Source organism: Trichoderma atroviride, chromosome 3 (genome assembly GCF_020647795.1).
Source record: "Trichoderma atroviride chromosome 3, complete sequence".
NCBI lineage: Eukaryota > Fungi > Ascomycota > Sordariomycetes > Hypocreales > Hypocreaceae > Trichoderma > Trichoderma atroviride.
In genome coordinates, this window is record NC_089402.1 from 1,767,649 (window position 1) to 1,795,486 (window position 27,838).

The 27,838-nt window shown below is 51.7% G+C and overlaps 13 protein-coding genes across 13 annotated transcripts; 6 read left to right on the top strand and 7 right to left on the bottom strand.

Annotated features, from left to right (window-relative positions):
- Positions 1-306: 306 nt before the first annotated feature.
- Positions 307-3,199, bottom strand: TrAtP1_005810 (uncharacterized protein; the record flags this gene model as incomplete). Its single annotated transcript, XM_066112872.1, has 2 exons — positions 307-339; positions 401-3,199. The coding sequence occupies 2 exons, from the start codon at positions 3,197-3,199 to the stop codon at positions 307-309; spliced, it is 2,832 nt and encodes a 943-aa protein (XP_065968958.1).
- A 100-nt stretch (positions 3,200-3,299) lies between these two features.
- Positions 3,300-3,527, top strand: TrAtP1_005811 (uncharacterized protein; the record flags this gene model as incomplete). The annotated part of the gene is made up of 1 exon (XM_066112873.1): positions 3,300-3,527. The coding sequence occupies one exon, from the start codon at positions 3,300-3,302 to the stop codon at positions 3,525-3,527; it is 228 nt and encodes a 75-aa protein (XP_065968959.1).
- Positions 3,528-3,783: 256 nt separating this feature from the next.
- On the bottom strand, positions 3,784-5,251 carry TrAtP1_005812 (uncharacterized protein; the record flags this gene model as incomplete). The annotated part of the gene is made up of 3 exons (XM_014089040.2): positions 3,784-4,776; positions 4,952-5,100; positions 5,212-5,251. 3 exons carry the CDS (start codon positions 5,249-5,251, stop codon positions 3,784-3,786), a joined length of 1,182 nt encoding a protein of 393 aa, XP_013944515.2.
- Positions 5,252-6,510: 1,259 nt separating this feature from the next.
- Positions 6,511-7,916, bottom strand: TrAtP1_005813 (uncharacterized protein). Its single transcript, XM_014089039.2, has 2 exons — positions 7,658-7,916; positions 6,511-7,548 (listed from the first exon to the last, which is right to left on the bottom strand). Exons 1-2 carry the CDS (start codon positions 7,700-7,702, stop codon positions 6,811-6,813), a joined length of 783 nt encoding a protein of 260 aa, XP_013944514.1. The 5' UTR covers positions 7,703-7,916; the 3' UTR covers positions 6,511-6,810.
- Positions 7,917-8,020: 104 nt separating this feature from the next.
- Positions 8,021-9,613, bottom strand: TrAtP1_005814 (uncharacterized protein). Its single transcript, XM_014089038.2, has 6 exons — positions 9,310-9,613; positions 9,214-9,239; positions 9,060-9,148; positions 8,855-8,984; positions 8,440-8,718; positions 8,021-8,330 (listed from the first exon to the last, which is right to left on the bottom strand). Exons 1-6 carry the CDS (start codon positions 9,351-9,353, stop codon positions 8,275-8,277), a joined length of 624 nt encoding a protein of 207 aa, XP_013944513.1. The 5' UTR covers positions 9,354-9,613; the 3' UTR covers positions 8,021-8,274.
- Positions 9,614-9,875: 262 nt separating this feature from the next.
- Positions 9,876-11,495, top strand: TrAtP1_005815 (uncharacterized protein). Its single transcript, XM_014088991.2, has 2 exons — positions 9,876-10,146; positions 10,203-11,495. The coding sequence occupies exons 1-2, from the start codon at positions 9,992-9,994 to the stop codon at positions 11,368-11,370; spliced, it is 1,323 nt and encodes a 440-aa protein (XP_013944466.1). The 5' UTR covers positions 9,876-9,991; the 3' UTR covers positions 11,371-11,495.
- A 215-nt stretch (positions 11,496-11,710) lies between these two features.
- On the bottom strand, positions 11,711-13,864 carry TrAtP1_005816 (uncharacterized protein; the record flags this gene model as incomplete). Its single annotated transcript, XM_014089037.1, has 2 exons — positions 11,711-11,727; positions 11,800-13,864. 2 exons carry the CDS (start codon positions 13,862-13,864, stop codon positions 11,711-11,713), a joined length of 2,082 nt encoding a protein of 693 aa, XP_013944512.1.
- A 1,232-nt stretch (positions 13,865-15,096) lies between these two features.
- Positions 15,097-16,954, bottom strand: TrAtP1_005817 (uncharacterized protein; the record flags this gene model as incomplete). The annotated part of the gene is made up of 9 exons (XM_014089036.2): positions 15,097-15,580; positions 15,630-15,861; positions 15,925-15,994; positions 16,049-16,134; positions 16,204-16,246; positions 16,298-16,442; positions 16,505-16,554; positions 16,647-16,724; positions 16,784-16,954. 9 exons carry the CDS (start codon positions 16,952-16,954, stop codon positions 15,097-15,099), a joined length of 1,359 nt encoding a protein of 452 aa, XP_013944511.1.
- Positions 16,955-18,605: 1,651 nt separating this feature from the next.
- Positions 18,606-19,839, top strand: TrAtP1_005818 (uncharacterized protein; the record flags this gene model as incomplete). Its single annotated transcript, XM_014089035.2, has 4 exons — positions 18,606-18,608; positions 18,673-18,749; positions 18,955-19,150; positions 19,357-19,839. 4 exons carry the CDS (start codon positions 18,606-18,608, stop codon positions 19,837-19,839), a joined length of 759 nt encoding a protein of 252 aa, XP_013944510.1.
- Positions 19,840-20,236: 397 nt separating this feature from the next.
- On the bottom strand, positions 20,237-20,958 carry TrAtP1_005819 (uncharacterized protein; the record flags this gene model as incomplete). The annotated part of the gene is made up of 3 exons (XM_014089034.2): positions 20,237-20,546; positions 20,616-20,720; positions 20,777-20,958. 3 exons carry the CDS (start codon positions 20,956-20,958, stop codon positions 20,237-20,239), a joined length of 597 nt encoding a protein of 198 aa, XP_013944509.1.
- Positions 20,959-21,156: 198 nt separating this feature from the next.
- TrAtP1_005820 (uncharacterized protein) lies at positions 21,157-22,108 on the top strand. The gene is made up of 5 exons (XM_014089033.2): positions 21,157-21,280; positions 21,345-21,359; positions 21,583-21,733; positions 21,808-21,873; positions 21,940-22,108. The coding sequence occupies exons 1-5, from the start codon at positions 21,233-21,235 to the stop codon at positions 21,963-21,965; spliced, it is 306 nt and encodes a 101-aa protein (XP_013944508.1). The 5' UTR covers positions 21,157-21,232; the 3' UTR covers positions 21,966-22,108.
- A 616-nt stretch (positions 22,109-22,724) lies between these two features.
- TrAtP1_005821 (uncharacterized protein) lies at positions 22,725-24,525 on the top strand (the record flags this gene model as incomplete). The annotated part of the gene is made up of 3 exons (XM_014089032.2): positions 22,725-22,887; positions 23,491-23,967; positions 24,059-24,525. 3 exons carry the CDS (start codon positions 22,725-22,727, stop codon positions 24,523-24,525), a joined length of 1,107 nt encoding a protein of 368 aa, XP_013944507.2.
- Positions 24,526-24,586: 61 nt separating this feature from the next.
- Positions 24,587-27,220, top strand: TrAtP1_005822 (uncharacterized protein; the record flags this gene model as incomplete). Its single annotated transcript, XM_066112874.1, has 1 exon — positions 24,587-27,220. The coding sequence occupies one exon, from the start codon at positions 24,587-24,589 to the stop codon at positions 27,218-27,220; it is 2,634 nt and encodes an 877-aa protein (XP_065968960.1).
- Between the last annotated feature and the right edge of the window lie 618 nt (positions 27,221-27,838).

The window sequence follows — 27,838 nt, forward strand, 5'->3', positions numbered from 1 at the left end:
AAATGGGAGAGTGGTGGATTTGATGGAAGGATAATGATGGTTGTTGAATTATGAGACATTGATGAGAATATACTTTATGTGCTTCAGATCATTGATTTCTGACATCTATGAATGCATGTCACGGTAGATTACTGATATATATCTGCCTTTGCCTTAGAAAAAATCTTTTTACTCTTTATGCCATATTTTTGAGAAACTAAATTTGATTCAATACTGCTTTCACTTGATGATATCCAACGCCCAGTGTGTTTTAATCCAAAAATAAAAAATAAAAAATACAATTTATCTCACACCATCTCAATTCATTTACTCTTCTTCGGGCTCCTCTTCTTCCGCAACCTGCCGAAAAGTTAGCACAATGGATCTTTAAAGATGAAAATAACTAGAAGAAGAGACTTACGTTATCGTGGAAGTTCTGTCCATCAGTAGTCTCATTGATAAGACCAACCCGAATGCAAAAGTCACCAAATCTCTCGCCTTCTTGCCTCTCCACTGCGTACTGCTTCAATAGGCCCCTCATGAGGGCCAGGATCTCCTCTTCCTTGATACTAGCACGGTACAGCTTGTTCAGACGCTGGCCGTGGTAGCCACCGCCGAGGTACATGTTGTACGCGCCGTAGGCCTTGCCGACAAAGGCCACTTCAGCGAGCCAGGGACGAGCGCAGCCGTTGGGGCAACCAGTCATACGCATGACGATGGAGTCTTGGCGGAGACCGTTCTCCTCGATGCATGCCTCGAGCTTGGTGATGAGCTGCGGGAGGTATCGCTCAGACTCGGCCATGGCAAGTCCACAGGTGGGGAAAGCAACACAGGCGGATGAGCTGAGGCGGAGACCGGAGAACTGGAGGTTGTCAAGCTTGTACTTCTTCATCAGCTCCTTCATGGCGGGGACATCTTCGTCGCTGATGCCGCTGAGGACCAGGTGCTGGTTGCCGGTCAGGCGGAAATCGCCCTTGTGAACCTTGGCAATTTCTCGCAGACCAGTCTTCATGCGGAAGTCGGGGGTATCCTCGATACGTCCGTTCTCGATGAACAAGGTGAAGTGGTTCACGCCAAGCTCATCACGCTGCCAGCCAAAGATGTCAACATTGCTTTTGAACTCGAAAGCTCGTGGAGTGTCGAACTTCTGGCCCCAGAGGTCCTCAACCTTGCCCTTGAAGACCTCGACGCCCATGTCGTCGATGGTGTACTTGAGACGGGCGTGCTTTCGGTTCTTACGGTCACCGAAATCACGTTGAACAAGCATAATCTTCTCGCAGGCAAGGTGGATCTGCTCCTTGGGAACAAAGCCAAACATGCGGCCGAGCTGGGGGTAGGTCTTCTTGTTGTTGTGGGTGGCACCCATACCACCTCCAGCAAGCACGTTGAAACCCTCAAAGACACCAGCCTCGTTGACAATGGCAATCAGGCCAATGTCGTGAGCATAGACATCGGTGTCGTTGTAAGGAGGAATGGCAATGGTGATCTTGAACTTTCGGGGCAGGTAGGTGGGGCCGTACAGAGGCTCGAAATCCTTGACGGCATCACCTGCAACCTGGACCTTCTTGTTGTCCTCATCCTTCAGCCAGATCTCGTGGTACGCGCTGGTAGAAGGCAGCAAGTGATTGCTGATCTTTGCGGCGTACGAGTGGACTTCTTGGTGAAGCTTGGACTGCGAGGGGAGAGTGCTGCACATGACGTTACGGTTCACGTCGCCACAGGCGGCGATTGTGGTCATGAGAGCACGGTTGATAGCCTGCATGGTCTGTCGCAGCTTGCCCTTGACAACACCGTGGAACTGGAATGTCTGACGAGTGGTGAGCTTCATCGTCTCATTACCAAGCTTGTTGGCGATATCGTCCATCTGAATCCACTGCGCGGCAGTAGCAACGCCGCCAGGCAATCTGCAGCGAATCATGAAGCTGTAGGCAGGCTCCAGGCCTTGGGCCTTTCGCTCGTCGCGGACATCACGATCGTCCTGCATGTAGGTACCGTGGAACTTGGTCAGCTGTTGATTGGCGGCGGAGATGGCTCCGGTGGATGTATCCCTCAGCTCCTCAGCGATAGTACCGCGAAGGAAGTTGGATTCAAGCTTGATATCTTCGTTGGTAACTGGCGGGGGCTCATCGGGAAGGCCATCGACCTTGTCCACGCCCAGGACCTGCCACAGCTTGGGCTCCCACTCCTGGTAGCCGGTCTGGAAGCCATCGGGATCCTGGTCGTCTCCCAGTCCAGTATCAACAAATCGTCTGCCACCCAGGTTGCCCAAAACTCGGTCAAGATCCTTGGCCGGCTTGTTGTAATAAATCCTGTCTTCCTTGCGTGGCCAGTAGTGGCTGTCGCCCAGACCAAAGACGGAGTAGTTGACAGTAGCTAGATCAAGATCGGTGTTGTCCTTGATAGCATCCCAGAATGCCAGACCATCTTGAGGGAACTCTCCCTGTCCAGCAGTGGATGTGATGAAGACGATGTTTTCTTCGCCTGGCAAATCTTCGAGCGGGTAATCGTCCATGGACATGGCTGCCGTCTTCAAGCCTCGGGCTCTACCCCGGTTGGCCAGTCGCTTGGCAACATTGCTGGCATTGCCATTGTCGGAAGCATACAGGATGGTCAAAGGAGCACCCAAAAGGCCCTCCAGAAGCTGGTTGTAGGCATCCTTTGCCTTCCTCTTCTGTGCTGCGCGGACCTCGGTTCCAAAGTCCTGGCCAAGGTTGGACGCAAAGCTAGGCTCCTTCTGCATGAGCTGGGTCAGTTGGTTGTCTCGGTCAAGGAAAGCCTTCAGCTCCTTCTTGATGAGCTCAGAGTCGAGTGAGAAAGTAGGCTCGCCGCTGGCCTCGTTGGACGGGTTCCATCTATAGAGAGGCCAGTATCCAGTATCCACGGCTCTCTTAGTTTCCTGCAGAACAGTGAGAGGGGAGTCAGTCTCGCCAAAGTAAGGCAGGTAGGCCAACACAACTGATGGGCCGTTGAATCTATCGGCCTCTAGCAGGGCCTGAAGAACCTGGGTGTATGAGCTGTAGACAGCAGTTGAGGCTACGTAGGCGTTGCCGAAGTGCATGGCGTACAGACCAATGTCCTTCTTTCTGCGGTTGGCATCGGCCAAAGCCTTCTCAGAGTAAGGCGTAGAGTCAATAATGAGCATGTTGACATTTTCGCCAGATGCAAGGACGTGGTGAACACCAGAGTTACCAAGGTCGTAAGCCCAAGCGTCGGAGCCCATCAGCCAAAGCGACTCCTTCCGAAACAGCGCACGGTTGGAGAGGAGCTTCTGAGACTCAGGAGAGTTGTCCTGTTCTAACTTGGCAATGACCTCGTCCGCAATGAGATCAGACTTGGCCTGGTCACCAGAGTTGACGGCCCATCGTGCCAGCCAGCTCTTCAGAGCCTCGCTGGTAGAGCCAGAGCTGCTTGCCGCCTGCTTGACTTCGGCGATGAAGTTGGCTCGCAATTCCTTTCTGGCCAACAGGGAACCGAAACCGAACTCGGGGCTGGCAGATACAGTAGCAGAAATGCCGGCGTCCTGGGACCCCAGGGCATTGGCAATATAGGCTCTGCTGCCAAAAAGCTGGTCGAGAATCTTATTATAAGCAACCTCGAGCTTCGGGGCTTCAATGCCTTGTGCAACGGGCTCGCTCGGTCCCTCCTTGACACCAACTTCAAGGTTCTGGATGGGCTTTTCAGCAGTGAGATTCTGCACAATACCACGGAGGGCCTGGGTGGTGGCCTCGGGGGGCAATGTATCCCAGCTGGTGGCCAACGATTGTCTCGACACCGCCGGGGCCGCTCCTAACAGAGGACAAGACGTCAATCAATAGGGGACCCCATTTGGTGGTCTTTCGGTGGATCTGTTCCAGAACAGCGACCCTCTTGATGGTGTTTGGGATGCTGGAGACGAGCTTGGAGCCGATCCAGGGTCGGTACAGGCGGGGGAGTGAGAATGCCAATCTTGGCATAAACGTCGTCGGGCTTCGCGCTGTTAATGGCTTGAGCAAAAGCGCTGGTGTCGGATCCGAAGATGAAGAGGCAGTTCTCTGCATTAGCAGGTCCAGTGTACTCAAAGGCGTTGTATTGTCTTCCAAGAGCGGTGTTCAGCTGCTCCCAGATGCGAGAGGCACAGGTGTAGACGTCTTCTGATGTCACTCTGGGGGCGGCAGTCTCGACAGTGGTAGCGACGGATGAAGCGCCAATAGGGGTACTGGAACTGCTGGCCTGGCTGGTCTTGGCAGACTGCTCAGATACTGCCTTGGAGGCGAGTGAGGCGGTTGACTGCTGAAGACCCGAGGTCTTGTCAGAGCTTCCAGAAGCCTCGACTTCCTGGAGGTCCGAGGAAACGGCAGCGTGTCCATCGTCGGCGTATAACCCCGTGGCCTTGATGGTGCTGGCCTGGAACCTCCTGACGCCCTCGATATCAAGGACAGCTCTCACTACGGTAAAGTCCTCTAGACCGATTGGTTCATCACGGGCTGAAGTATCTGGAGAGAAGAAATGGATGACAGCCTTGCCGGTGCGCAGGGCCAAAGCATGGGCAGTGATGGCCATATCCTGAACCTCCTGGAGAGTCTCAGACTGGAGAAATGTCCATCCTGAGTTCCGGATAGAGGTGATGACGGAGTAGTCGGCAAAGCCGCGTGGCTGGAGAGATACATGCAGGACAACAGGGTAGTTGGCGAGCTTGTAGAGGTGAGAGATGGAGGGGAGGAGGATGGAAGAAGAGGTGGTGACAGAGACGAGCTTGCCTGAGCGGATGGGAGCAAAGACAGAGAGTAAGGGGTCATTGTTATGGCGGACATGTTGGATCTGTATTCAGGCAGTGGTCAGTGAGTTTTCATGCTTCAATGGTGGTCTTCGGGCTGTCGGCGGACTAGGATCGGGTCGTCGTCAGGGTGAGATGATTATGTGTAAGTGCGGTAGAAAACCCCAACCACCAAAACAACGAGCATTCCGGGGCTAAAAAAAATCGCCAAATACTAACCTCTGGCACAGTGTCCTCAGTAGCTGCGACAATTCCTCGATCCTTGCGGCTGGCAAAGCGCTTCAGGTGCGAGGAAAACTCAGAATCGGCAGCCAATGACGGCTGCACGGAAATGACGACATCGCTGGACAAGTAGGCGATTCTCGCAGCTGCAGAGAACAGAAGAACAAAAGAATTAGTCCAGCTTTAATCACAAGAATGCCTCCAAAAGAGCAGAAATAAATTGTAGTCATGTATTCCACAACAAATCATCGACTTACCGGCCTCTTCAGGCGTGCGGATCTGAACCGAGGTCGCCATGCCCTTTTCTAGTATCCGGCGCCTCGAACCGATTTCGTTCAAGGCCTTTGAGAGACGGGAATGTAGTCTCTACAGGACCAAACGAAAGGGCAAATTAGGGAACAAGAGGGAAGAGATGTAAAGGCAAGAGAGGCAGAAAAGGAAAAAAAGAAAGAAAAACAGGAAAGGTCCCTTGTGAGAGAGGTCTGGAGAAACGACGTGACGAGGAATGGTGACATGGTTTTAGTTATAAGACCGACCCGTTTCGACAACGGCCAATTCACCCCCAGTCGATCCCGCAAGACTCATCCGTGCTCTCAGTCAATAGTCGTGCCAAATTACTACCACAGACTGCCTTTGGATTTCCCAAAAGCCTCTCCCGGCTCCACTGGTTGGCCTCAGCCAAATTTCCATTCCCCGCAGAAGCCCGAGTTTTCGAGGATTGCGTGATCGCTTAGCGCTTTGGAGTTGTGCGCAAGTCGTGCGTGGGCGCCACCCGCCAGAGCGCAGCCATAGGACGGCGGCGATGGCGAAATCGCTCTCTCTGACAAATCCCTGCCGTCAGATTCGTTGCAATGCGACAGCGGTAGCATGGATAGCTGGAGAGGATTTTGCTGCCATGAATGGGGGATTGTTGATGGAGGGGATATGATTGTTCGTTGTAGAAGTTCCAGGGACTGATATAGCGCCTGCCTTTCATTAAGGTACTATCCTTATCAAGGCTAACCATACTACTCTCCAAGTATACATTGATCCTCTCATATTATTGCACCTAGTGAATCAATCAATCAGCTCGTGAAACAGCAAAATCTTCAGATGCTCTCTCGCCCAGCTTCTACCGCCGCCGTCAACTTCCTTTGCTCGAATTCATGCCCTCAACTGACGCCATCAACACTAAACCCAGTTCAGCACCTGCTGGACCGCCGCTCTCGCCGCAGCCACGCCGCAGACACGCCTATTCCAACAGCTATTTTGCAAATCCATCATCAATCCGTTGCCATTGATTAGGCTGAGCGGGACTCTTGGACTTGGTGCTTGGGTAGACCCCATCCGGTCCATCAAACTCCCCCCTCCGACTTCCGTCATTCTCTCGAGGGCGCCGACGAGCCGGGCAACCTCATTCGTCCATTCGTCCTTTGTCCAGCCAAGCAGATGCCCCATAACTTGTAAGCCAGTCACTAGCACCGTAGTAGCACCTCCGAATGCCGAGCAAATCGCAGGGCCCGGCCGTCGGAGCTGGTTTTCCTTGTCTTTGATCGCATGTCTCTGCCGCACCCTTCAAATAAGCATACCAATAGCAGCGTTACTTTATGTATTAAATAATTAAGGCCACACCCGTGACCGCCCAAAACAGCAAAAACCAAGAACTATGCCGAGACTTCTTTCCTTTCTTTCGATGAGGAATCGCGGGGTTCCAATCGCGTCATTTCATACGCTCCCCTTCTCCTTCGCCCTGTCCCGCTCCCCATCGTCTATATCGTCAACTCTCTTTGGACTCTATTTGCACGCATCAACTAGGTATATGTCTGCCTTGTCTTTACATGATTCAACCAGTCTCCCTTTCTCTCTCAATACGTCTCTTATACTTCGCCGGCCAGAGTACCGGTTGAGCTAGGCTTCCGGCTGGTACCTCCGACAGTCCACTCTCCCGCCTCGGAATAATCCATCCAGTAGTTGCGTCCAAAAGACACCATCGTTCGGCCGAGCTGACCCCTCCGGCCTTCACCGTCAGGCAGGTCGGTCGCAAAAGGTCCCACATGATCGTCGACGCCGGGTCCCTCGAGGATCATCAGCTGCATATACTTTTGCAGCACCTGTCGTGCATAATTCATGACAACCAGGCTAAAGTATACTCGGATCAAGGTCAATCCGGTGATGAGAATCATGCTGGCCGCCGTCTCCTGGGGCACAGCATCCCCGTGCATGGCGGTTTCACGGCGAAGACCCTCCATCCCTTCGGCAACAATATCGGGCAGGCTTGAAGGCTTGACTCCAGACCCGGTCGATAGCGCAGCATTGGCAAAGTACCAGTCCATTCCAAAAGCGAATGTAGACGCACAGTTGATAGCAGTATCAATCACATACAACCACGCCAAGGCCAGGCACTCGAACGCAGTCTGTTTTCGGATGTGTGGGATCAGATAGACGAGGGTGCCGAGGATTCCGATGCAGTAAATGTAAGTCGTAAGTTGGAACAGCGAGAGTTGAAATCCAGTAAGAATAGCAAGAAGGCCGTAAACGCCGGTGACCTTGTTGAAGACCAGCGCCAGAGAAATCAGTTCGGTACCGGTCTGGAGGCTGATGAAGCCAAAGAGGGTCTATAGTCGCTAACCGTCAGCACCATGCCTTTTCATTTTTCGCTCATTTGACCATCTCGTGACCAAAAGGAAGAGGTTGTCACAGGTAAAACCGCCAGCAAATGCCTACCTTCGGACGGGGTATCCGCAAATAAAGCCTCGTAAACTTCGACATGATGGATAGATTTCCCGTCGCCGTTGAGGTCTATACCATGAAACAAAGCAAATCCAGTCTATCGTCAGGCAGAAAGCGACGTTTGGGCGCTGAAAAAGAGAATGACGGAAGAAGCGACAGGACCTCGAAAGATTTCGGCGACGGCGGAGATGATGCGCCCAGGAGACGCCCGAAAGCGCGCTTAGCCATATCCAAGGCTGAAAAGCCCCACAGCAGCCGTCTTTTAACCAGTCACAGAGGAGCCAAGATGATCTAAAACTGAAACAAACACATGACAAATCACATGATATAATATCTTCTTCGAGAAGCAATTGATCTGGACTCGATTTGAGTAGTAGTTGAAGCGCTTGATTAGCAGTAAAAAAGAGTATTAATATATGTATAAACGATCGTGGGCACGTTGTCCCCCTTGCAGGTATTATACAAAGTCCCATGCACTCGCCAAATTCGAATTATATATCCTATCCTCGGCATAAATGCATCGTGACTGCGAAGCGACGCTGAAATGGGGATACTGGGTTGGTTATCTTATTAAGCTTTCATACTCCATCATAAATTCTTGACATCTTGGTTTAGCATGAGCAGCCTTCTTGCTGAGGCTGTTGTGTGTTTGTCCGCACATCAATCACTGCGAGAGGGAAAAAGAGTTAGAAACATGTCCCAGCAAATACAAAAGACCAAGAGCCCACCCGTTGTAACAGGGTAGGCGTGGGAAAAGATGGACACAAGAAACTTACTTTGGTTGGTGGCCTGAGTAGCCGAGTCGGAACCCTCCATACCAGGCAGGGCTTGCGCTATCCTCTTGAAAAGGTTCTGTACGTTGTGGCCAAGCTTTGCACTAGTTTCAACAAACCTTAAGCCTTGCCTCTTGGCCTCCTCCTCTCCTTGTTGGGTCGTGACCTCTCGCTTGTCGTTAAGATCCGTCTTGTTTCCCACCAGCACAATAATCACATCGTTTCCTCTCTCAGCCCGGACATCGTCGATCCATTTCTTGGTGTTTTGGAATGACTTTGCGTCTACGTAGTGGTATGCGTTGTTAGTCCAACCGTAAGGAAGATATGGTGGGGCTTCACCGCGAGTTTGGAGGGGTGAGTGGAGGAGGAGGGGGATTTTGGCGGTAAAGAGAAAAAAGAAGACGGGGAAATTCCATACTAGAGATGTCGTAAACCACGACGGCAACGCTTGAGTCGCGGATGTATGAAGGGATCAGACTTCGGAATCGCTCTTGTCCTGCGGTATCCCACAGCTGTAGTCGTACCGTCCGGTCTTCGAGATACATGGTCTATAACTAGGCATTAGGCTCGGGTGCCGACAGATGATGCGGATGAACTGATTTTTTTTTTTTAAAACTCCGTACCTTTGATAGAAAGTCGATACCAATTGTTGCTTGATACATATTATCGAACGAGTCGTACATGAAGCGAGTGATCAGAGACGTCTTGCCAACTGCGCCGTAGAATCGGTCAGTCACAAAATCGCCAGATAGGTGGAGCCGGGCAATGGACACATACCGCTTTGTTCTCCCAAGAAGACCAGCCTGGACAAGACCGGATTAGCATTACTACCTTGGATATAGATGAAGAAATGGGCAGAAGATGACGACGCACTTGAATTTCTTCAAGGGGTTGTTGTATGATCCCGCCTGCGCCATGGCTGCTTCGTGTGGTGGTTTGTGATGCTGGTTTTGGATATTCCGAGGGGTGCCAGAGAGACTGTGGTTGGGCTGCTTTCTGGTGGACAGAGGCAACGCTTCCAATTGTTTGGTGGTGGATTCTCGCAGTGCACGGGTTTGGTCTCTGATGCTGTTCTTTGTCGCAGCCTGTCCAACGGTTTGGAATACTTAAGTAGGCAGCCCCGAAAGGAGGTGGTGACAGTTGATAATGGCCGCCACTAGGCTTCGGGTCAATAAATAGCAGCACAGGCAAGAATTAGGACCCCGAGCCACCTTTGGACCGTGGACAGCTCAGAAAACGGGCCCCTCCGCATGCCGTGCCCCGCTACCCAACCAACCGTTCTTTACGCGGCCAGATGGGGACTAGCCCGTCGTTGCGCGATAAACGCTGCCTCCAGTGCCTGTAACCGTTAATTTGCTGGATGCTGGTGGGGGACCCGCTAAAAAATCTCGAGAAAAGTTGCTGATAAGACAGAATCGCCCAGCCAATGTCCTCCACACGGTAAATTTGCGACTGCGACCTGGTATTGCCACAGCTGGGCATTATTTTCAAATATTCCATCGCAAATTTTCCCATCTCAATACGATCAAATTCAAAAGAATCTCCAAAAATAACAATGCCGGTTCTTCGCTCAGCTACGGCTGGCTCTGGCGAAGCCCCCAAGCAATTCAGCCAGCCATCCAGGAAAGGAAAGAAGGCATGGAGGAAGAACGTGGACGTTACAGAGGTCGAGGACGGTCTTCGAGAGCTGAATGATGAAATTATTCGAGGGTACGGCGCTGTTTATCAATAAATGAAGGGGGAAATATGCTGACAAAATTCTGCAGTGGTGTCATTCGAGAAAAGGCATCCGAAGATCTCTTCGTCCTCGACGTAGCAGGCGACTCCAAGATTCCCCAGAAATTCCCCAAGCACGTCAAGAAGGGTCTCAAGGCCGACGAGATCATCAACAAGCGCTCGGCCGTGCCGGCAGTCCCCATGCGAAAGCGTCCCAGCGACAAGAGCACCGACGGAGTCATCGCAGCCAAGCGCCAGCGCACGGATTGGGTTTCCCACAAGGAATTGGCTCGCCTGAGAAGAGTTGCCGACGGACATCACGAGAATACCGTGGCTGTCAAAGACGCCACCTTTGATCTGTGGGATGCCCCCGCTGAGCCGGCGACGCAGGATCCTACCGACTTTTTGCCTGAAAAGGCCGAGGCCAAGGTCCCCAAGTCTATGAAGCAGCAGCCTCTTTCGCTCCTCTCCAATGGAAAACAACTTCCCGCGGTGCCAAAGCCTACAGGCGGATACAGCTACAACCCGTCTTTCCCCGAATACGAGAAGCGACTCGCAGAGGAGAGCACCAAGGCCATCGAGGCCGAGCAGAAGCGCCTCGAAGCAGAGGCTGCCGAGGCTGCGAAGCTCGAAGCCGCAGCTAGGTCGGCCGCCGAGGCAGATGCCGCCGAGGAGCGAGCCAACATGTCAGAGTGGGAAGAAGACTCCGAGTGGGAGGGTTTCCAATCCGGCGCGGACGAAAGGCCCAGCGCGAAGCAGCCCAAGCGCAAGACTCAGGCTCAGCGGAATCGCATCAAGCGCAGAAGGGAAGAGGAGCAGCTGGCGAAGCACAAGTCCGAAATGAAGTCTCGCCGGGCGCAGGAGCAGCGCATCAAGGAAATCGCCGCAGAGGTTGAGGATAAAGAGAAGCAAAAGGCCCTCATCCTGGCTCAGGCCGCTGAAGACGAGTCAGACGCCGACAGCGAGATTGGAGAGGAAAAGCTGCGACGGAAGCGGATTGGCAAGTACAAGCTCCCGGAGAAGGATCTGGAGCTTGTTCTGCCAGATGAGCTGCAGGAGTCTCTGCGACTGCTCAAGCCGGAGGGCAACCTACTCAAGGACCGATACAGAAGCATGCTGCTCAGAGGAAAGGTGGAGAGCCGAAGACACATTCCCTTCAAGAAGCAGGCCAGGAAGAAGGTCACAGAGAAGTGGACGCACAAAGACTTTGTTATATAGATTAGAACTAATGACTTCTCTCTGTATCTTCCTTTTGAGATTTTGCTTTGCCCTTTTATAAAAAGACTTCAGATCATGGCGTTTATATATATTCCTTGCATAATTGAAAAGTTTTTATTTTTTATTCGCGAAGAAATGCTCTCAAAGCCACTGATTAAACGAGAACAATGTACACAGGATGGACTAAATATATATTATATACGTAGCAAGCAGTTTTTGCGTTCTCGGCGCCTCTATTTAAAACCAATTTTATAGATTCTAAATCTGGCCAACACTTTCGTCTAACGTTTGTTTATCAACTTGGCTGTTGAGAAGCGCACAGTTTAAGGGAATATACCTCTTAAAAAGCCACAAGATCTAAAATTCATTTTCGTCAGCATTTCAGTCAAATAATCGAAATCGGCGCAAGTAAAAGACCGTGACACGTACCTCTACCAAAGAGTCCTCGCTTCATCCAATCCATCGCCATCAAGCTTCTTGTTCGGAAGCTCACACTCTGCGCAAAGTAAACTGATCTCCAGGCATAAACAGCCCAGAGTCCACCAGCCATGCTCCAGCCATCACCCAGGTCAAACACAGCGGAGTTTCCAATATATGCCAAGCTACCCAGGTGGCGGTATTCGAACGCCTTGTAGATGGCAGCATCCAAATCACCATCCCGGATATCGTTTGCCAGCATTGCATCCGAGATCCTCGCCATCTTGTTGAACTTGTGGGCCAGGTAACTTCCCTGCTGGTGGGCACGCTGAGCCGTGGCGGGGAGCGATGTCAGCTTGCTGTCGATCTGATTAAGTAACTCTCGCAGCTCGCCAAAGTCGAGAGTCCCGGACTGGTCCTTGTCGAATTCGAAAAAGAGCTTATCGAGACGCTTGAGGTGATTGACCGCCTGCGGAAATCGCTTCTTGACGTCCTGCGCAACTGTGCGCCAGTCCGAGAAATGGAGCTGGAGCTTTTCGGGTTCGATTCCACGCTTCCACGCGAGGTTTCGGAGGAAGGTAACGATGCTCTCGGCCACGTTGTTCTGGACGGTGGAACAATCGCCAATGGCATAAACATCGCCCAAAGGAGCGCCATTTAAGCGAAGGTGGGTATCTGTTTCCAGCGCATGTCGGTTTGTCTGAACATCACCGAGCTTCTTTGCCAATTTCTGAGAAAGGCTGGTTGGAGAGACACCGGTAGACCACAGACAGAAGCCGATTGGAAGTTCTTTGGTTAAAACAGATCCGTCCTCTTGCTTCTGGCTAAAGATAATCTTGTCCGGCTGAACTTCCTTTACCCGCGAATTGGTGAGCACCTCAATCTGGTCACGGTTGAACCGCTCCTCTGCATATTTAGAAACCGTTTCGTCATAAGTGTTGAGAATATGGCCTCGGCTCTGAATGATGTGGACGGATATCTCATTTCGTAGTAGACGGGGGAAGTGTCGAGTCAAGTCCTCGTTCAGGAGATCAAAGAGCTCTGCAGCAAACTCGACGCCAGTCGGTCCACCACCACTAACGACAAAGGAAAGAAGCCGCTTGCGCTCGTCGTCTGTGGTAGTAGGTAGACAAGCAAGCTCAAGGTTTTGAATGACCTTGTTCCGGATCATCCGCGCATCGTTGATATCTTTGAGGAAAAAGGCATTCTCCAGGCCCTTGACACCGTGAGGGTTTGTTGAAGAGCCAACAGCCACGACCAGTTTATCATAGGGGACGTAGAAGCGGACCTCCTTGCCCGTGTGATCCAGCTGGGAGACCTCGACCAGCTTCTCCGAGAACTCGACGTCTTCTGCTTTAGCTCGTATAAAGTGGCCGTGCACACGACTCAAGATTCGTCGAATTGGCTCAACTAGGGAACGTAGTTCTAGGGTTCCCACAGTAGCGGATGGCAGCATCGGGGTAAAGAGAAAGTAATTTGCGGGGGAGATGACGGTGACATTGTAGTCGTCTGGATTCAGTTCTTTGAGGAGTGCCACGCCGCCCCATCCACCACCCAGGATAACCAGCCTTGGCTTGCTCTTGCTCACATCGTCGTCGATAAATGCCTCGGCGATTGGTAGATTCTTGGGGCCGCCGCGGCGTGGATGAAGCGCAAGCTGCGATACGTCGATGTCGCTCTGCGTGACATTTTCATGGTAGGTGCTGGCGTCGTACAAAAAGAAGCCCAAAATACCGCCGCCCAGGACGACACTCGAGATGCCAACCCACGCAGCAGCTCGGTAGAGGAAGTTGAGCAGCCACGACTTGCGCTGGGGCAGCGGCTTTCCAGATAGCGCGCGAGCGAGCACGAGGCTGGGATGTGGGAGCTGGGACTGGAGTTGGCGTCGCTCGGCCGAGTTCGCTGCCAGGGCACCTGTTCTAGGTCGGGAGCAGAGCTTGGTGAAGCTTCGCAGCTGTGTACATCTCGCTGTGGTGGCGGCGGTGCGCGGGCTGTTGGAGAGAATGAGGCGCTGCCTGGTGACGCCACTCGCTGCCAGGCGGAGGGATCCCAGCGCCTTTGCTGAGGTCACCGGCATCGTTGACAGCAGGTCAATTGGGCCGATACGAGTCGTTCACCATGAAAGCCCAAGAGCCCCTCGCGCCAATTGGTCGTTTTGCGGGAGCTCGAAAACGAACGGAGCAGTAGCTTCAAGATGTTTCAGGCAAACAGCCAATGCCTCGATGCTCTATCGGTTAGTACACAAAAGCTGCCCGTTGCTCGTCTATAGCAATGAAATGTGATTATGCGAGATTTGACTAAAGACGTCCTCCTCTACGCAACACGCAATGCGCGCCTTTTGCGATTGATATAGCTCGGCCCTTTGACTGGACCGCGCTACTCTGGATATGCCGGCGAGGCTCATGTCGTCATAGGCCGCAAGATTGGGCTACGCCCCCACTAAAGATTCAGAGTGCGTAGCTCTTTAGCGCTTCTTTAGCGACCCAGGAACGCCGATATGCGATCGCTGGAGCGATCCGCCGATGCAACCTCGCCTGTCTGGGCGATGATGCTTTATCCCGTGGAAATGCAGATTTTGTGACGCAGTGAAGTGATGTAGGCCTGGAGTGGAGGCAGAAGTCTCAGGCAGCTGGGATGCAACCATGGCAACTTGCTATCAATTATTATTACGTGCGTGCTCTGTCTGTATGCTGCTGATTATTAGGGTAGAAACATTGAAAGCCAAATATGTGCATCGAGGTGCCCGAATGAAGACAAATTTAGAATAGGGCCTCGATATAGAAAGGAAAAAAACGAGACAGAAGGGAAAATAGAAAATAGAGCCTGCAGCCAGCCGTCGCCGTCGCCGTGCGCGTTGTGAGGCCGGAATGCCGGAAGTCGGCTGTTGAGCTTCGGCCTCGCGGCGATATCACGGCCGCCGACACGGACTAGTAACCCAGCATCTCCTCCGACAGCTGAATTACTGTAGCTGGAAAAGAAAAATGAGGATGAATTACGATGAATTCTTCTCATAGTCCTGGGCATGCAAGTATCCGTGTAATGATACTTTGCAATATAAAGCGCCCGCAACCACCCACTCTTGTTTAAGATCACCATATTTGTATCAGTTGCAAGCATTCATTCAATCATCCGAAATCCAAGAACATGTGCAATCATGTCATCATCAGAGCCGTCAAACAGCTGTCGTCGCCGGCGGCTAGCACCTGTTGTCTCGCAAGGTCCAAAGAGAACCATCAATCTCGTCGTCTATCATGCGAGTAGAATATAGATATTTTTTTTCTTCTTCTTTCTTTAGGATATGCAGGTCGCTTAACAACGGAAATATCTCTTTTCAACCCACCGCTGCTCTTGATGGGGTAGGAGATTGCACACCACGGCCGTAATCTCTGGGAATACCGTCATCAACCTATGCAAGCCAACTTTTCCAGCGGAATAAGTTGCCAGGACGATACGCTCCAAAGCGACGCCGTGGTCGACTAGGACCTGAACAGCCATGAGAGCTGCTCCTCCACTAGCCATCTGCGTGTCGAGCAGCAACACACTTTCATGCTCGTGGATATCTTCCGGGAGACGCAGATAATGAAGTTCTGGTTCGCCAGTCGAATAACTGGACTGGATCAGGAGCCGTCCCGTTCTGCAATCCGGGATGGTCTTTCTGAGCGCCGGTTCAAAGGCTGATCCTCCTCGGAGCACAATTACAGCGCTGACTTCTCCCTTGGGCCGCAGGCCGTTGTACTTGTAACCCGGCGGCGTCTCAATTGTCGTTTCCTCGAACTGGACGTTATTCAGAGCCCTATATCAGAGTAAGTATGTATGCCCGTTTGAGTTCATAGTGGACCTACTGTTCGATGATTAAAGCGGCGAGTCGATCGAAATAAAAGATAAAGTCCTCAGCGGTAGTGTCTATGTCTTGGAGAATGGTGTTCATGAATTTGATTTGAGGTGCTTCGCTCATTACAACGACGCGGTCGGAGAGGGGCTCGTCTCTATCTCTGACCTCGAGCCTGGCCAGAGCCTCTCGATGGTGTGTTGACTTTATAAAGAGCTTCTTTTCGATGAATTGAACCATCATATCTTTACATTACTCAGCAACTTTTTTGGGAGAGAAAAAAAAAGAAACATCGAGGTTTGACTTACCCAATGCAACTTGGTTCTCGATTCCTCGTGGTACAATTAAATCGGCCACCTTACGTTGTGGCTCGACGTACTGATTCATGTGAGATGAGCCACATCAAAGCACAGCTCCGTTGAGAAATCTTACCTTTTCAAAATTCGGCTTCACGAAAGCGAACCACTGTTTTATACAGCCTTCAACATCTCGGCCACGTTCACGAACGTCTCGGACAACTAGCAGGGCAGTAGTGAGCATTTGCGTCCTCGCTTGATAGCACTGCAGCAGAGAATGAAATGCCTTACTTCTCCGCGACAAGCAGGTGTCTGCATCAGCTTCGCAGTATATCTAAGTGCATGTCAGAACTTATCCAACAGCGTCATTTGTAATCAAGCATACTGCCATATCACATAGCTCACGAACTCGTGGGTCGTAGAGGGCGAAAATGCCTTCCAAGACAAGTACGTGTGGGGAATAAATAGATGTGGTGTTCTCCAGTCGTGCATGCTTGGCGAAGGAGTACACAGGAATCTCTGCTCGCTTTCTGGAGGATTGAGTTAACAAGGACGTTCAAAACTTGCTCCATTTACCGCAGATTATGGTTACCCAGCCTTCAAGTCCCGTAGAGAGTTGATGAGAGCGTCAAAGTCAATGGCCTACAAAAAAGCAAAATTTAAGCGTCCGATCGTGAGAGACATGATACTATAGAAACCAGAAGAAAAAAACACATCAAGGTCAGGCGCCATACCTCCGGAGAGTCGAAATCGTACGCATTGGCAAATGCCAGCTTGGATTGGGCAGGGGTCAAAGACTTATAGTATGAGTCCTAGTTTCACCATTAGTTGCCGTGTTCAAGTCTGGCTGCGTTTCCTGGGGTGTTCATGCCATGGAGAGAATGACGACCCACGGCAGGTTGAGCTTCTTCACTATCGTCTGGGATAGCGTCGACTTGCCGGAGCCTGAGCTGCCCGCAACGGCAATGATGCTCACGTCTGCCCACGGCGGGGAGTAGTAAGCACGCTTCTGAACCGTGACATGGCTCTCGAGCTGCGACATTTCTACCGCCAGGACAAGTGCTGGCCCGAGCCGTGGGTTGGTTGGATCACCGGCAGGCCGTCGTTACGAGCAAGAACAAGCACAGGATTACGCTTTTTATGTTAGGGTACGGAGTAGCAGATGAAGTGGGAAACGGCTCGCGTGATCCCCACTCGGTAGTCGCCAAAGGTGAGTTTTTGCCGGCACAGGGCCAGAGGACGTTGCCACGGCGCGAGGAGTTGAAAGAACAGAGAGGAGGCGGGAAGAGAATGAAGAGAGAGAATGGCTGGAGGGAATGAGGAGCGAAACGAGTGTTGATCGATGAGCAGAAGGCGGAACAGGGAACAGAGCACTGATGTAGATTGACGGTCAGGGTGCAGCATAAAATCTTATCGGCCGTGGCTTATCGACCTGCCAACCCACCGAAATCGAGGCTTCGAGGGCGCTGGACGGAGATGGCCGCCTCTACAGCTGGCCATCCGCTAGCGAGTCGGCGCGGATAGCCCCATCCAAGCGAAGCTTAAGCCGCGCGCTGATAGGCCTGGTAGGGCTTGGAGAGGCACGAGTGCCCAAGCAGGCATGTGCCGGTGGCTAGCAAAACGTTCACATGGTTGCGTTGGCCGCGTCTGGGCGGCGGGCGGCGCGAGGCGGAGGAAGCCTTGAGATGCGGCGGTTTGGCGTCCAGATTAAGCCTCGGGTTGAGGTGCAATTAGACGGTAGTAGTTGAGTTTCGATCAGGCAACCTTGTCTCGTGCTCCCACTGCCTTCTCCAGTTGGCTGAAGCTGCTACTAGGTCTGTACTCTATCTTGTGGCGACCAAATGGGAAGAAAAGGGCCTACTCCAACGTGTCGTGTCGATAGGCACCCAAAAGCCACCCACATGCAGAGTACGTTGGCGTTTGGATACGGAGTACATTAGTTTGCATTCTGCAGCCCGCCGATGATGATATCTGACTGCTTTACGACAGGGGACTACGACAGACATTTCGACAGAGAGACGTGGAAAAAAGCTTACTTGTATGCAAGGGGGGGTTGTCTTTCCGGATCTTTGGCTACATACATGCTTGTAGATAGGTAGTCTAAATATTATAGGCTGGTGATGCTGCTAGAGACTTGCTGCTGCTGCATTTCATAGGTACCCATTACTTAATCTTTTTTTTTACCCTTCCGAAGAAAGAGAAAATTTTTCTCTACCTTCCATTCAATTTTGCTCTCCAGCTCGCTATCACGATCATGATAACACAATCTCAGGGCTCTATCCCAGCGAATTAGTGGTCAAGGACCCCGCTGGAAAGGGCAAACGCAGCCGCAAGAAGCTACTGTGGAGTCTGCTCTAGGCGTTCGCGCCGTCCATTGGTCCGCTTGGATGACTGTACATGGAGGCCGGGCCACCTCCAAAAAGGGCCTTCTCTGCTCCTCCGGTCTCTGCAGAAATCGTTATCCTTCCACAAACCAAACTTTTCCCTCGCTCTCAGCACTAGGCGCCACATTCGCCCTGTTCGCGAGCCTGCGGTTCCACGACTCGGCTTGCCAATGCGCTGAAACGTTGGCATCCTCGGCTTCCTTTTTGGCTGCCGCGCACGCCATGAGCCTCTTTATTCTCGCATAACCGCTGCTGTCGTACCGTAACTAGACCTGCTGCCGTCTTCCCGCGGGAGGACTGATCAGATTCATGGTACGATGCCGTGACGGCTCTGGACCTTGCACCCCCGCGCTACATGTCCTGACTCTCTGTGCAGATGTCGTCGGCTTCTACAGCTACTCCGGCTAAGCATGCCTTTGAGAGGCGTGTCGAGGGGGTCAAGTCTCCCAAAAAGTAAGATTCAGCCCCCAACCTTGCTTCCTTGCTACACCCCCCCGAACAAGACTTTACATGATGAACATACTATCAATGGGAATCTCTCCGAGACATCTCTGCGGAAAACCGATATAATCTTCTTCTTTCCTGACATTTCAAACGCCCTCATTCTATTGATTATCCTTCACACCACGACCAGGACGAGTTATTAACTAGCCTGTAGCGATATTAATGCCTTGATTTTGGACTATTTGACCATGGAGGGCTACCCAAACGCGGCCGCAAGATTCTCGAAAGAGGCAAAATTGCAGCCGCAGCAGGATACCTCGGCTATCCGAGCACGGCAGCAGATTCAGAACTGCATCCATAGTGGAAACATTCAGACTGCTATCGAGACGTTGAATGAGCTTGATCCTGAGGTATGTGCACCATTGTTCTCACATTTTCAATTTCTTCTTTGCCCTTTATGATTAGAACACGAGTTTTTACATGCACCACGCATATGGCTGGTTTTCCGGCCTGTGATGAGAAACACCACTTCCTTTATGATCCTCTACTATATGCAACATTACATTTTGTACTCTTTTATTTTCGTTGTCTGCAAAGTTTCTAACAGGCGACTTAGATCTTGGATAAAGACAAGGCCTTGCGTTTTTCTCTTCTGCGGCTCCAGCTTGTCGAGTTAATCCGGGTTAGCAATGCGTCCGGAGGGGATATTGGCCCTGCTCTGAAGTTTGCCACGGAACAATTGGGACCGCCTGCTTCCACCAACCCTGCCTTTCTAGAAGATCTGGAAACAACAATGGCTCTGCTATTATTTAATCCAGACTCCTTGGAGCCGCAACTCGCTGCTCTTCTCGACCCTAGCCTACGTCGTGATGCTGCGGACAGAGTAAATAGGGCTATCTTGGAAAGGCAATCAACTAGACGAGAGGCCGCCATCCGCCAGCTCGTGAAAATGCGAGCTTGGGCAGAGGGTGCGGCGAGAGAGAAGGGAAACGGCCTCCCAGAACGTCTCGATCTTGGATTGGGAGGTGATGAGTCCCAAAGCCAAACATGGCGAGGATCCGGTTCTGAAAATGGACATGAATCCATGATGACGACTTGAACAATTGAATTTCGTCCATAAATTTGGCGCGTCCTTTGATTTGTGCGGGTTATAATTATATAATGACGAGTAATGCTATGATATGATTCTGCTTGAATAATTTGAGACTGGAAGAGCAGTCTCGGGGTGTGTCCTTTGTGAACTAAATGCTCAGTGTGCATGCCGTAATAGAGATACTGCTACTAGTAGAGGGTAGGCCACATTGGTCGGCTATTCATGCTATGAAGTTTATAACGAGACACTTCTGCTTGCAGAAAACGGAGAGGCTCAATATGTACCTTCTCACTCTCACTTTATCGTTTTTCTTTTAATGCGTGACCGCGTTAATGGAAATTTTGACAAAATGATTTCTTTATCTAATAAGTATATATGTATGGAGCCAAGCTTAGTAGCTGCTCTATTTTGTTCGAATGTGCTTCAACTTCTTTGGTGAGTATAGGAAGTTGTTTGCGTAGGCTTTGGGTGTGATCTTTCGAGAGTTTGGCTCCTGGACGAAGTATTCGTAGCCCTGCTTCTCAGCAAAATGAATGGCATCTTCCTTGGATTTGAAGTTGATGTTGGTTCCCTGCATGAAATCTCCCGAAGACTGCCATCCCATCAACGGGTTTTCCCAACGGTGTCCCTTGGGCAGAATATCCCAATCCATTCGCCAGCGATCACCCCTGTGGTCTCCAGATTGTGTGGCTGGCTTGGCCTCCTGGTAGATTCTGCATCGAGAATTAGAGTCGGCAATCTTTAAGAATTTTCAAACTGTCAAGACAAGATATCAAACTAACCGAACTGTCCTTCCTTGGAGCTCCATAGGGGCGCCAGAAACGGTAGCGGCAGGAAGAACGTCCTCAGTGCCGTCCTGCACGCGCTTGGGGACCGGAGTATATGTGCTACACATTGTTAGCAACCAAGTTTATCGCAATGAGACGAAAGGTAGCTATCGTACGAAGTTGCTTTGTCGAGGGGAACGTCGTAATCGGGCTGGTTAGCACTTGGCATCGCAGGGACGACGTCGGCGGGCTTTGCTGCAGAGCTTTCGAAACGGCGGGGGATAGACGCCAGCGCAATGCGTGGGCGCATGGCGTTGCGCACCAGGCGAGCAGCCGACTGTGTTCTGAGGGACGCCATGGCAAAGGGAACGTGCCTCTCAATTGATTGAAATGGTCTTGTCCGCGATGGTCATGACGGTGGTTTGCGGCGATTGTTCAAGGTGGGCTTGGACAAAAATGGGGGGCGCTGATTGGCTGATGCGGAGCGATATTTTACCGAGACGAGTGCTTTTCGGCAAGAACCTCTTGGCTGGATCAAATCCAGCGATTTATCGACGACCTTTCGCCATTGAGCGCCTCCAGACGTAGCTTTTCGCCATATTTCAGAGCGTCTTTCCTCATAACCCGACATCATGAGCTACGTCACCCGCCGAGCGCTTTCTACGCTCATCCCTCCCAAGGTGAGACTCTTCCCAAGCGGCATCCGAAATTGCCTGCGCCATAATGCTAATATGCTGTGATTAGATTGCCTCCCCTAAGGTATGAACAAAACATGCGATGATTGATGAAGAAGAAGGAGGAGGGAAAGGAGGAGGAGGAGGGAATCTTTTAATCAATTACGCATGCCGATACGCTTCAAAACAGCCGAGTGACGACGCAGAGGAGCGAGCTGCTGTGCGACGAAGAAATGCGAATTGATGAATCGACCGAAGTGCGGGACAATGAATAAAACATTTAGCTAACGAACGATGCTTGATGCTAGGCAATTGGTGCTGCTCCCGATGCTCTGCGCATGCAGCGTGTCGTGAGCTTCTACGAGAAGCTTCCCCGGGGTGCCGCTCCCGAGATCAAGGGCAAGGGTCTTCTGGGCCGCTACCAGGCCAAGTACTTTGGCAAGAACCCATCTGCTACACGTATGATATAACCAAAATCCAAAAAGCTCCCGGATTCGAAATACTACATTGGCTAACTTGCTTCGGACCTTCAGCTATCGTGCACGCCCTGCTTTTCCTCATCGGCATTGGCTACGCCCAGAACTACTACTTCCACCTGCGTACGTATATGGAGGCCGTTGATTTTCAGTGACATTCATTGCTAACGCTGTTTGATATGTATCTAGGCCACCACAAGAACAATGCGCACTAAAGTACTACGGATGGTTTGTTGAAGCCTCTCTCTCGACAATAAAACGATGAGCGGCTATGTAAATAGACTTTAGAACGGTGTTGTCATAGACACACTTGGGCTCCCTTTATGTACTATCAGACACGCATTGAATACCTGCTTCTCGTCCGACAAAACTAAAGTGATGCACAAATCTTGGTTGACTTGTTTGCGTTGTTACTCTCTTTTCCCCGCCTATTCTTTCACACCGTCGACCATAAAGTTTCAAGGCGCATTGGCGAGTTTGAATGAGAATAATGGTATAGACAATAGTTTGATATAACGAGAGGTCTTCTTGCATCAAAACACCACTGAATGCCCTCACAGGATGCCAAGGCACTAGAACATATGACTGATAATATATCATCAGAGTCAGCTGGCGGACACACCTAGAATATAGAAGGCATGGTATGCATGAGTCACTGCAAAGAGGATCTGCTGATGCTGACTGGCCGCCTGACTGACAGCCGCACAGAGAAAAGGCCAACGTATAAACATTCGTGCGTTTCATACAATGAAGTCTCTTTAATTTAAGGCCGTTTATGATGGATCGCTCCTAGTACCCCGAAGAGAGGCCTTTAACTTCCATTTAAACATCACAACGAATAATAATAGTAGACTTTGGGGCTGACGTGCAAAAGTCAAAGGCCACTGTGTAGCGGCTGCAAACCCTCCTAAAACAGCACCCGTATGGGGCACTTTAGATCTTGAATAGGCGTCTCTGCACCTAAATAACTTGCCATGCTACGCCTCTTTGGGCGGAACAGCGCTGTGAACAGCGGCGCACGGACCCTCGACCCAGGCCAACTTTCCCACTCAGCGCTAGGCCATAACAGGCTCCTGCAGCTTCAAAATCAGGTCGCCTTCCACCTCACCATCGCTATTCCAGACACATCGCAGCCGAGTTCTCAACACCGGTCACTGCTCTGACGACTCCTTCCAAGCAACACCGAACCTCATTGCGAGGCCCAGGAAGAGAGGATTTGACCCCGAAACCTCCGCTGTACTTGTCACCGCCACCACTGTCCGCCCATCGCTACTGCCAGCTTCGTTCGCGATTCCGCAACCCCCCCTCCTCCTCTCTTCTCCTCCTCCTCTACCTCCCTTTGCCGATATCGCGTTGCGGCCTTGCCTGTCGTGTGCGTTGTTCAAGACCGACGAGCACACAACAAGGCTCTTTTATTAAGTCGAATATCTGGAGCAGCGACTTGATTCTGGGCCCTAGACAGAGAGAGAGTTCGCTTCTTTACGGCTCCAACTGGCGCACACCTGCCACAACGACGGATGATGGCCGCTGAGCCCTCCACCGACAATTCAGCTGATGTGTTTGCCTCGACTGAACCACAACCTGTGAGGCGCCTTTTTCTTCTTCTTTTTTGCTTGCCAATCGGGAGACCAAAAGTCATCTTTGTGGTGACGTTGGCGCAGGCCTTGCCTTTTTGGTTCTTCTAGGTGTAACGGCACCATGCTCTCGAAATATGCTAACATTGCGTTCCTTGAGTCGCAGGCCACCGACTCTCAACATGGCGAACTGGTACCGCCAGCTGTAAACGGAGGCTCCCCCTCCCTGAAGACATCGCAAACAAGCGAATTACGAGTGTCGAAGACCAGATCAATTCTGCCGACGTTAGTGTGAGCGGGGGATCAGATACTGAGGCATCGCGCGCAAAGGACGGGGACAAGGGCCAGGTCCGCGCTGGGGCCTCCACGAAAAAACCTGCGACATTCAAAGCTGTTTCTGTCAACAAGACCTTCCTCGCCTCCAAAGCGAATCCAAATGTCTCATCCAAGACCAGCGACAAGCCAGCCGCAGGCTCTAGTACCCCGCCGACTGGCTCCGCCACCTTGTCCATATCACGACCACGTTTAGTTGCAAAATCGGGTAGTGGTACGGGGAGCTCGACTCCAAGGTTCTCGTCACTGGCGAACGGCGGAAAGCCGGCGGCTGCACCTGACCCAAGTGTTGTGTGGAATAAGAACAGGCGTAGGTCACCCGACATGAGAGCAAGATTCCTTTTTTGGGGCTGATTCACTGGTTCAACATATGCTTACTTTTTTTGTCTTTTCCTTTCTAGCTACACCTGTCCCAGAACCGAAAAAGTTGACGGATGAAGAGCTCAAGAAGTATGGAATTCACATGGCTAGTCGCCTAAATGAAGACGATACACAGGGCCAAAATAAGTGGGCAGACATTGACGATGACGACGATGACTGGGAACCCGAAGCGATAACTTGGGGAGACGGTACCAAAACAACTCTTCCCCATCCTGACGAGGTTCCGATTCAGGCACCAGAGCGTGCACCTGATGAGGTCAAGCCTTCTGTCCAGGACAAGCCATCCTCTCCGGCACCGCCAGGCGTGGCAAATGTTACACCATTGCCAAAATCAGGAGGGCTTCCATCTGGGAAAGGGCTGGTTCTCAAGAGTGCTGCTCAGGAAAAGCCAGTTCTGGTTGCCAAACCCCCCCGCGCCACCAGCGCCCGCCAAATCTCCATGGGCTACTCTGCCCCCTGTTCCGAAAGCATCGCCTGGTCTTGTTGAGTCTGCGTATCCCCCACGCGGCGGCCTGAAAGAGTCCCCTTACGCCTCTTACGCCTCCCATATGGGACCTCCACCTCCCAGAGATCTCATGAACGATGATTATTCACGTACCTGGAGAGATAGACCTTCATATGGGAATAAGGAGCTTTTCAACTCGCGGTCTGGTCGATATGAACCTGTCCCTGATCGGCGCCCCTCGATGCGATCCGACTCTCAGACTAGATACCCTGCTCTATTGCAGCGCATGCCTCCATCAGAGCACCCAGCCGAGCCTTCAGCTGCATTCCAGACTAGTCGCACGGTGCAGGAAGTCCCATTTGGACGACGTAGGGGTTCGTCCAATGTCAGCGGTGGCAGTGGATCATATCTTCAGCGCATCAGTAAGGGAAGCGATGGCTCTATGCCGCCGCCCCCTGACTTTCTCGGCGTCCGTAGAGGGTCTTTAAGTGGCTCTGTTATAGAGAGCCCGGTTTCTCCAGTCGCGGCATCTGTGATGAGTCAAGGACAATCAAGACACCAGCCCTTGCACGATATGGCTTCTCGGCCGTCCCCCGGGACAACGTATGCTGGTCCTCACCATGGGAACCCACATGCTGAGATGAACAACGGACCTGCCCCTCACCAGCTTGAAGACGATATTGAATATCAAAAGAAACTGATGCGCGAGGGTGTCGAGCTCGCCAGAAAACGTCGACTAGAGGAAGAGGCTCGCGAAGAAGCTGCACGCCGAGAGCGTATACAAAAGAAACTTGACGCTCTTGGGCCTCCTCCCGAAAAGAAGAGCGAAATGAAAGATGTGCCCAAGGACCGTGAGGTGAATCAGCACTTGGTATCTGGCCCGCCTTCTGAAAAACCGTCTACGGTCGAGAATCCTCCAAGCCAAGCGGATTCTAGTAAAGATGACACAGTCACTATAACGCGTATTGAAAAGCCCGCATTCAGCCAGAAAGATACTGCATCGGCAAACGTCGTCCCACCTGGCCCTACAGCCAGGCGGCTATCACACAGCCAAGCCACAGAGTCTTCCAATGTCTGGGGAAGTTCTGCACCTCGGCCAGATCGGCTCCCATCATGGAATTCCGGGGCCCAACGAAATGTCTGGAGCTCTCCGGATAACAATAACGGACTTGGGAACGGCACATTCAATCCCATTATCGGCCGCACGCCTGCTCAATCAGTTTCAAACCCCAACGCACCAGCTCCTATTGGCCCTCCTACTATCGCGCAATCATCTTCGCACAATCGAAACCAGGTTCCGTCAGTAATTGGCTCGCGTGCTACTCGGTATTCAAATCTTGGTAACGATATTGCGAGCAAATGGGTGACGTCCGTGGCTGAAAACGACAAAAAAATAAGTGCGGCGAAGATGGCTGAACGGGTAGGGCGTGATCGTCAGCTAGCAGAACGTGGAGTCACAGCGGAAGATGCTCAACCCGCAATCAAAGACACTTGGCGCCCAGTCCACAACCCTGGTGATGGGACTAGACACGTCATGGGTTCTACTGAAGGGAAGCCTAACATCACAGACCCGTGGAAAGTCTCGCGAGACGATCTCACCAGGGGCGCTTCTTCTGCGGATGATTCCATCTTGGGAGGCCAACCTACAGTTATTGGTAGCGGAGGCAGCGGCTCTGTTTTGCCTCCGAACGGCCCAACAACAACTCCTCAATCGCGACCCTCTCGATTCTTCCCTGCCAGAGACGTTCGTATGGAGATTGGCATGTCTGAACCACTGCGGCCCTCTTCGCCATCTCCTCCACCGCCAACAATGGAGGGCCACCCGGCATACGAAGGGGACATCACACGCCCGCATGTCTCATTACCGAAGCCGCTACCAGTAGTCAAGCTACCCCCTGCTATGGTTGCCGCTCAAGCATCTCAACCAAAGCCAATTAACACATGGGCCAGCCGTGCGGCTGCTAGAGAAATTTCTCGCGCTCCCGTCCAGCAGGGTCACTCTATGCGACGACCTTCTGAGACGTCACATGGAAATTGGCAAGATAAAATCAATAATCTTCTAAACGGCGGGAAAACATCTCCACCAAAACATATGGGAGTAGATCCTGCCAGTCGGCATGCGCTAGATCATACGACTACCCAGACTTCCACAACCGTATCTCTGCCTTTTGTATCGGTACAGCACTCAGCGGGAATTCCACAATCATTGACCTCAAAGCCAATGGCAGAAGAATGCTTTGAAGAGCAAGAAATGGGCTCTCTTCCACAGATCAGACTACCACACAAGGCACCAGAAGCAGCGTGGCAACCGGCAGCAGGCATAAAATCAATGCCCAAGAGATTTTTCGTACAGCCGACTGTTATGGAGCCATATTATTTTGCCTCTGAGGTTCTTGGCGGCGGAAACGCTGTACGGATTTACTTTCCAGGGATGAGTGAACCTAAGGTGGCCACTATCCCCTTTTCTGCGGCCAGGGGCGCACGAGGAAGCCATCGTCCATCATCACGACATCGAGGCGGTGGTCACGGATCTCGTGGAGGTCCTGGCGGCGGAGGTGGCGGCAATGGGAATGGGAATGGCAACGGCGGAAACGGCAACGGTAGCAGTAAGAGGGAATTTTCGAGTAACTACGGTGATTCGACGACCTCAAATAACTCTGGCCGTGGCGGCCGCGGCGGGTACCGTAGTCGCGGATCTGATTCCTGGAGTCGATATTCCCGCGATCAAGCTGCCTAGCTGAACGACTCGCACACCCTTGGTCACCTTGTTCGGTAGCCTGGGCCTAGCCATTCCAAACCAGCAACATAACGGCACATTATCTTTATTTGATTGTCCTCAGTTTGCTGAGGCACGTACGGATATCTTGAACTTTCTTACAAATTAACGAACGAAGATGAGAGATAATTATCTTTTTTTTTAACTACTCGTCGTCTCTGTACACTGGACTCAACAGTCTCAGATGGCACAGGGGCAAATATGTACAATTTCAACACGCGTTATTTTTGACGTATTTGATTGCGCATTGGTTTTCTGCCAGTGTTTATCAAGGCATTGCGGACGGATCAAGGAACAGACACAAAGGAAAAGGACCAAAAAGAGAGAGAGAGAGATCATCGTCTGTCTGCAGTAAGGCTTGTCAAATTGAGCCAGATTTTCATTCTAGTATTTGCCCGTCGCTGGCTACTACCTACCTACCTACTAGTTCTGGGGAAGAGGCATCGTCTACAGGAGCAACGTGGAGTGAGAGAAATCAAACAAGCAACCTCCGCATCTCTCACGCTCGCAGTACAGCTTTCCAGAATCATAACGACCAAAAAACCCCTTTTGCGCGATCTTTGGCCTTTTGCCAATTTG

Excerpts from the sequence above, each read along its gene's own strand:
- TrAtP1_005813 (XM_014089039.2), bottom strand. The coding sequence starts at position 7,702 with ATGTCGAAGTTTACGAGGCTTTATTTGCGGATACCCCGTCCGAAG. Across the intron at positions 7,549-7,657 it reads TGCGGATACCCCGTCCGAAG|ACCCTCTTTGGCTTCATCAG; the intron begins GTAGGCATTTGC and ends TAGCGACTATAG.
- TrAtP1_005820 (XM_014089033.2), top strand. The coding sequence starts at position 21,233 with ATGAGCTACGTCACCCGCCGAGCGCTTTCTACGCTCATCCCTCCCAAG. Across the intron at positions 21,734-21,807 it reads CAAGAACCCATCTGCTACAC|CTATCGTGCACGCCCTGCTT; the intron begins GTATGATATAAC and ends TCGGACCTTCAG. Across the intron at positions 21,874-21,939 it reads GAACTACTACTTCCACCTGC|GCCACCACAAGAACAATGCG; the intron begins GTACGTATATGG and ends ATATGTATCTAG.
- TrAtP1_005815 (XM_014088991.2), top strand. The coding sequence starts at position 9,992 with ATGCCGGTTCTTCGCTCAGCTACGGCTGGCTCTGGCGAAGCCCCCAAG. Across the intron at positions 10,147-10,202 it reads AATGATGAAATTATTCGAGG|TGGTGTCATTCGAGAAAAGG; the intron begins GTACGGCGCTGT and ends AAAATTCTGCAG.
- TrAtP1_005814 (XM_014089038.2), bottom strand. The coding sequence starts at position 9,353 with ATGGCGCAGGCGGGATCATACAACAACCCCTTGAAGAAATTCAA. Across the intron at positions 8,985-9,059 it reads GTATCGACTTTCTATCAAAG|ACCATGTATCTCGAAGACCG; the intron begins GTACGGAGTTTT and ends GCCTAGTTATAG. Across the intron at positions 8,331-8,439 it reads TACTCAGGCCACCAACCAAA|TGATTGATGTGCGGACAAAC; the intron begins GTAAGTTTCTTG and ends TCCCTCTCGCAG.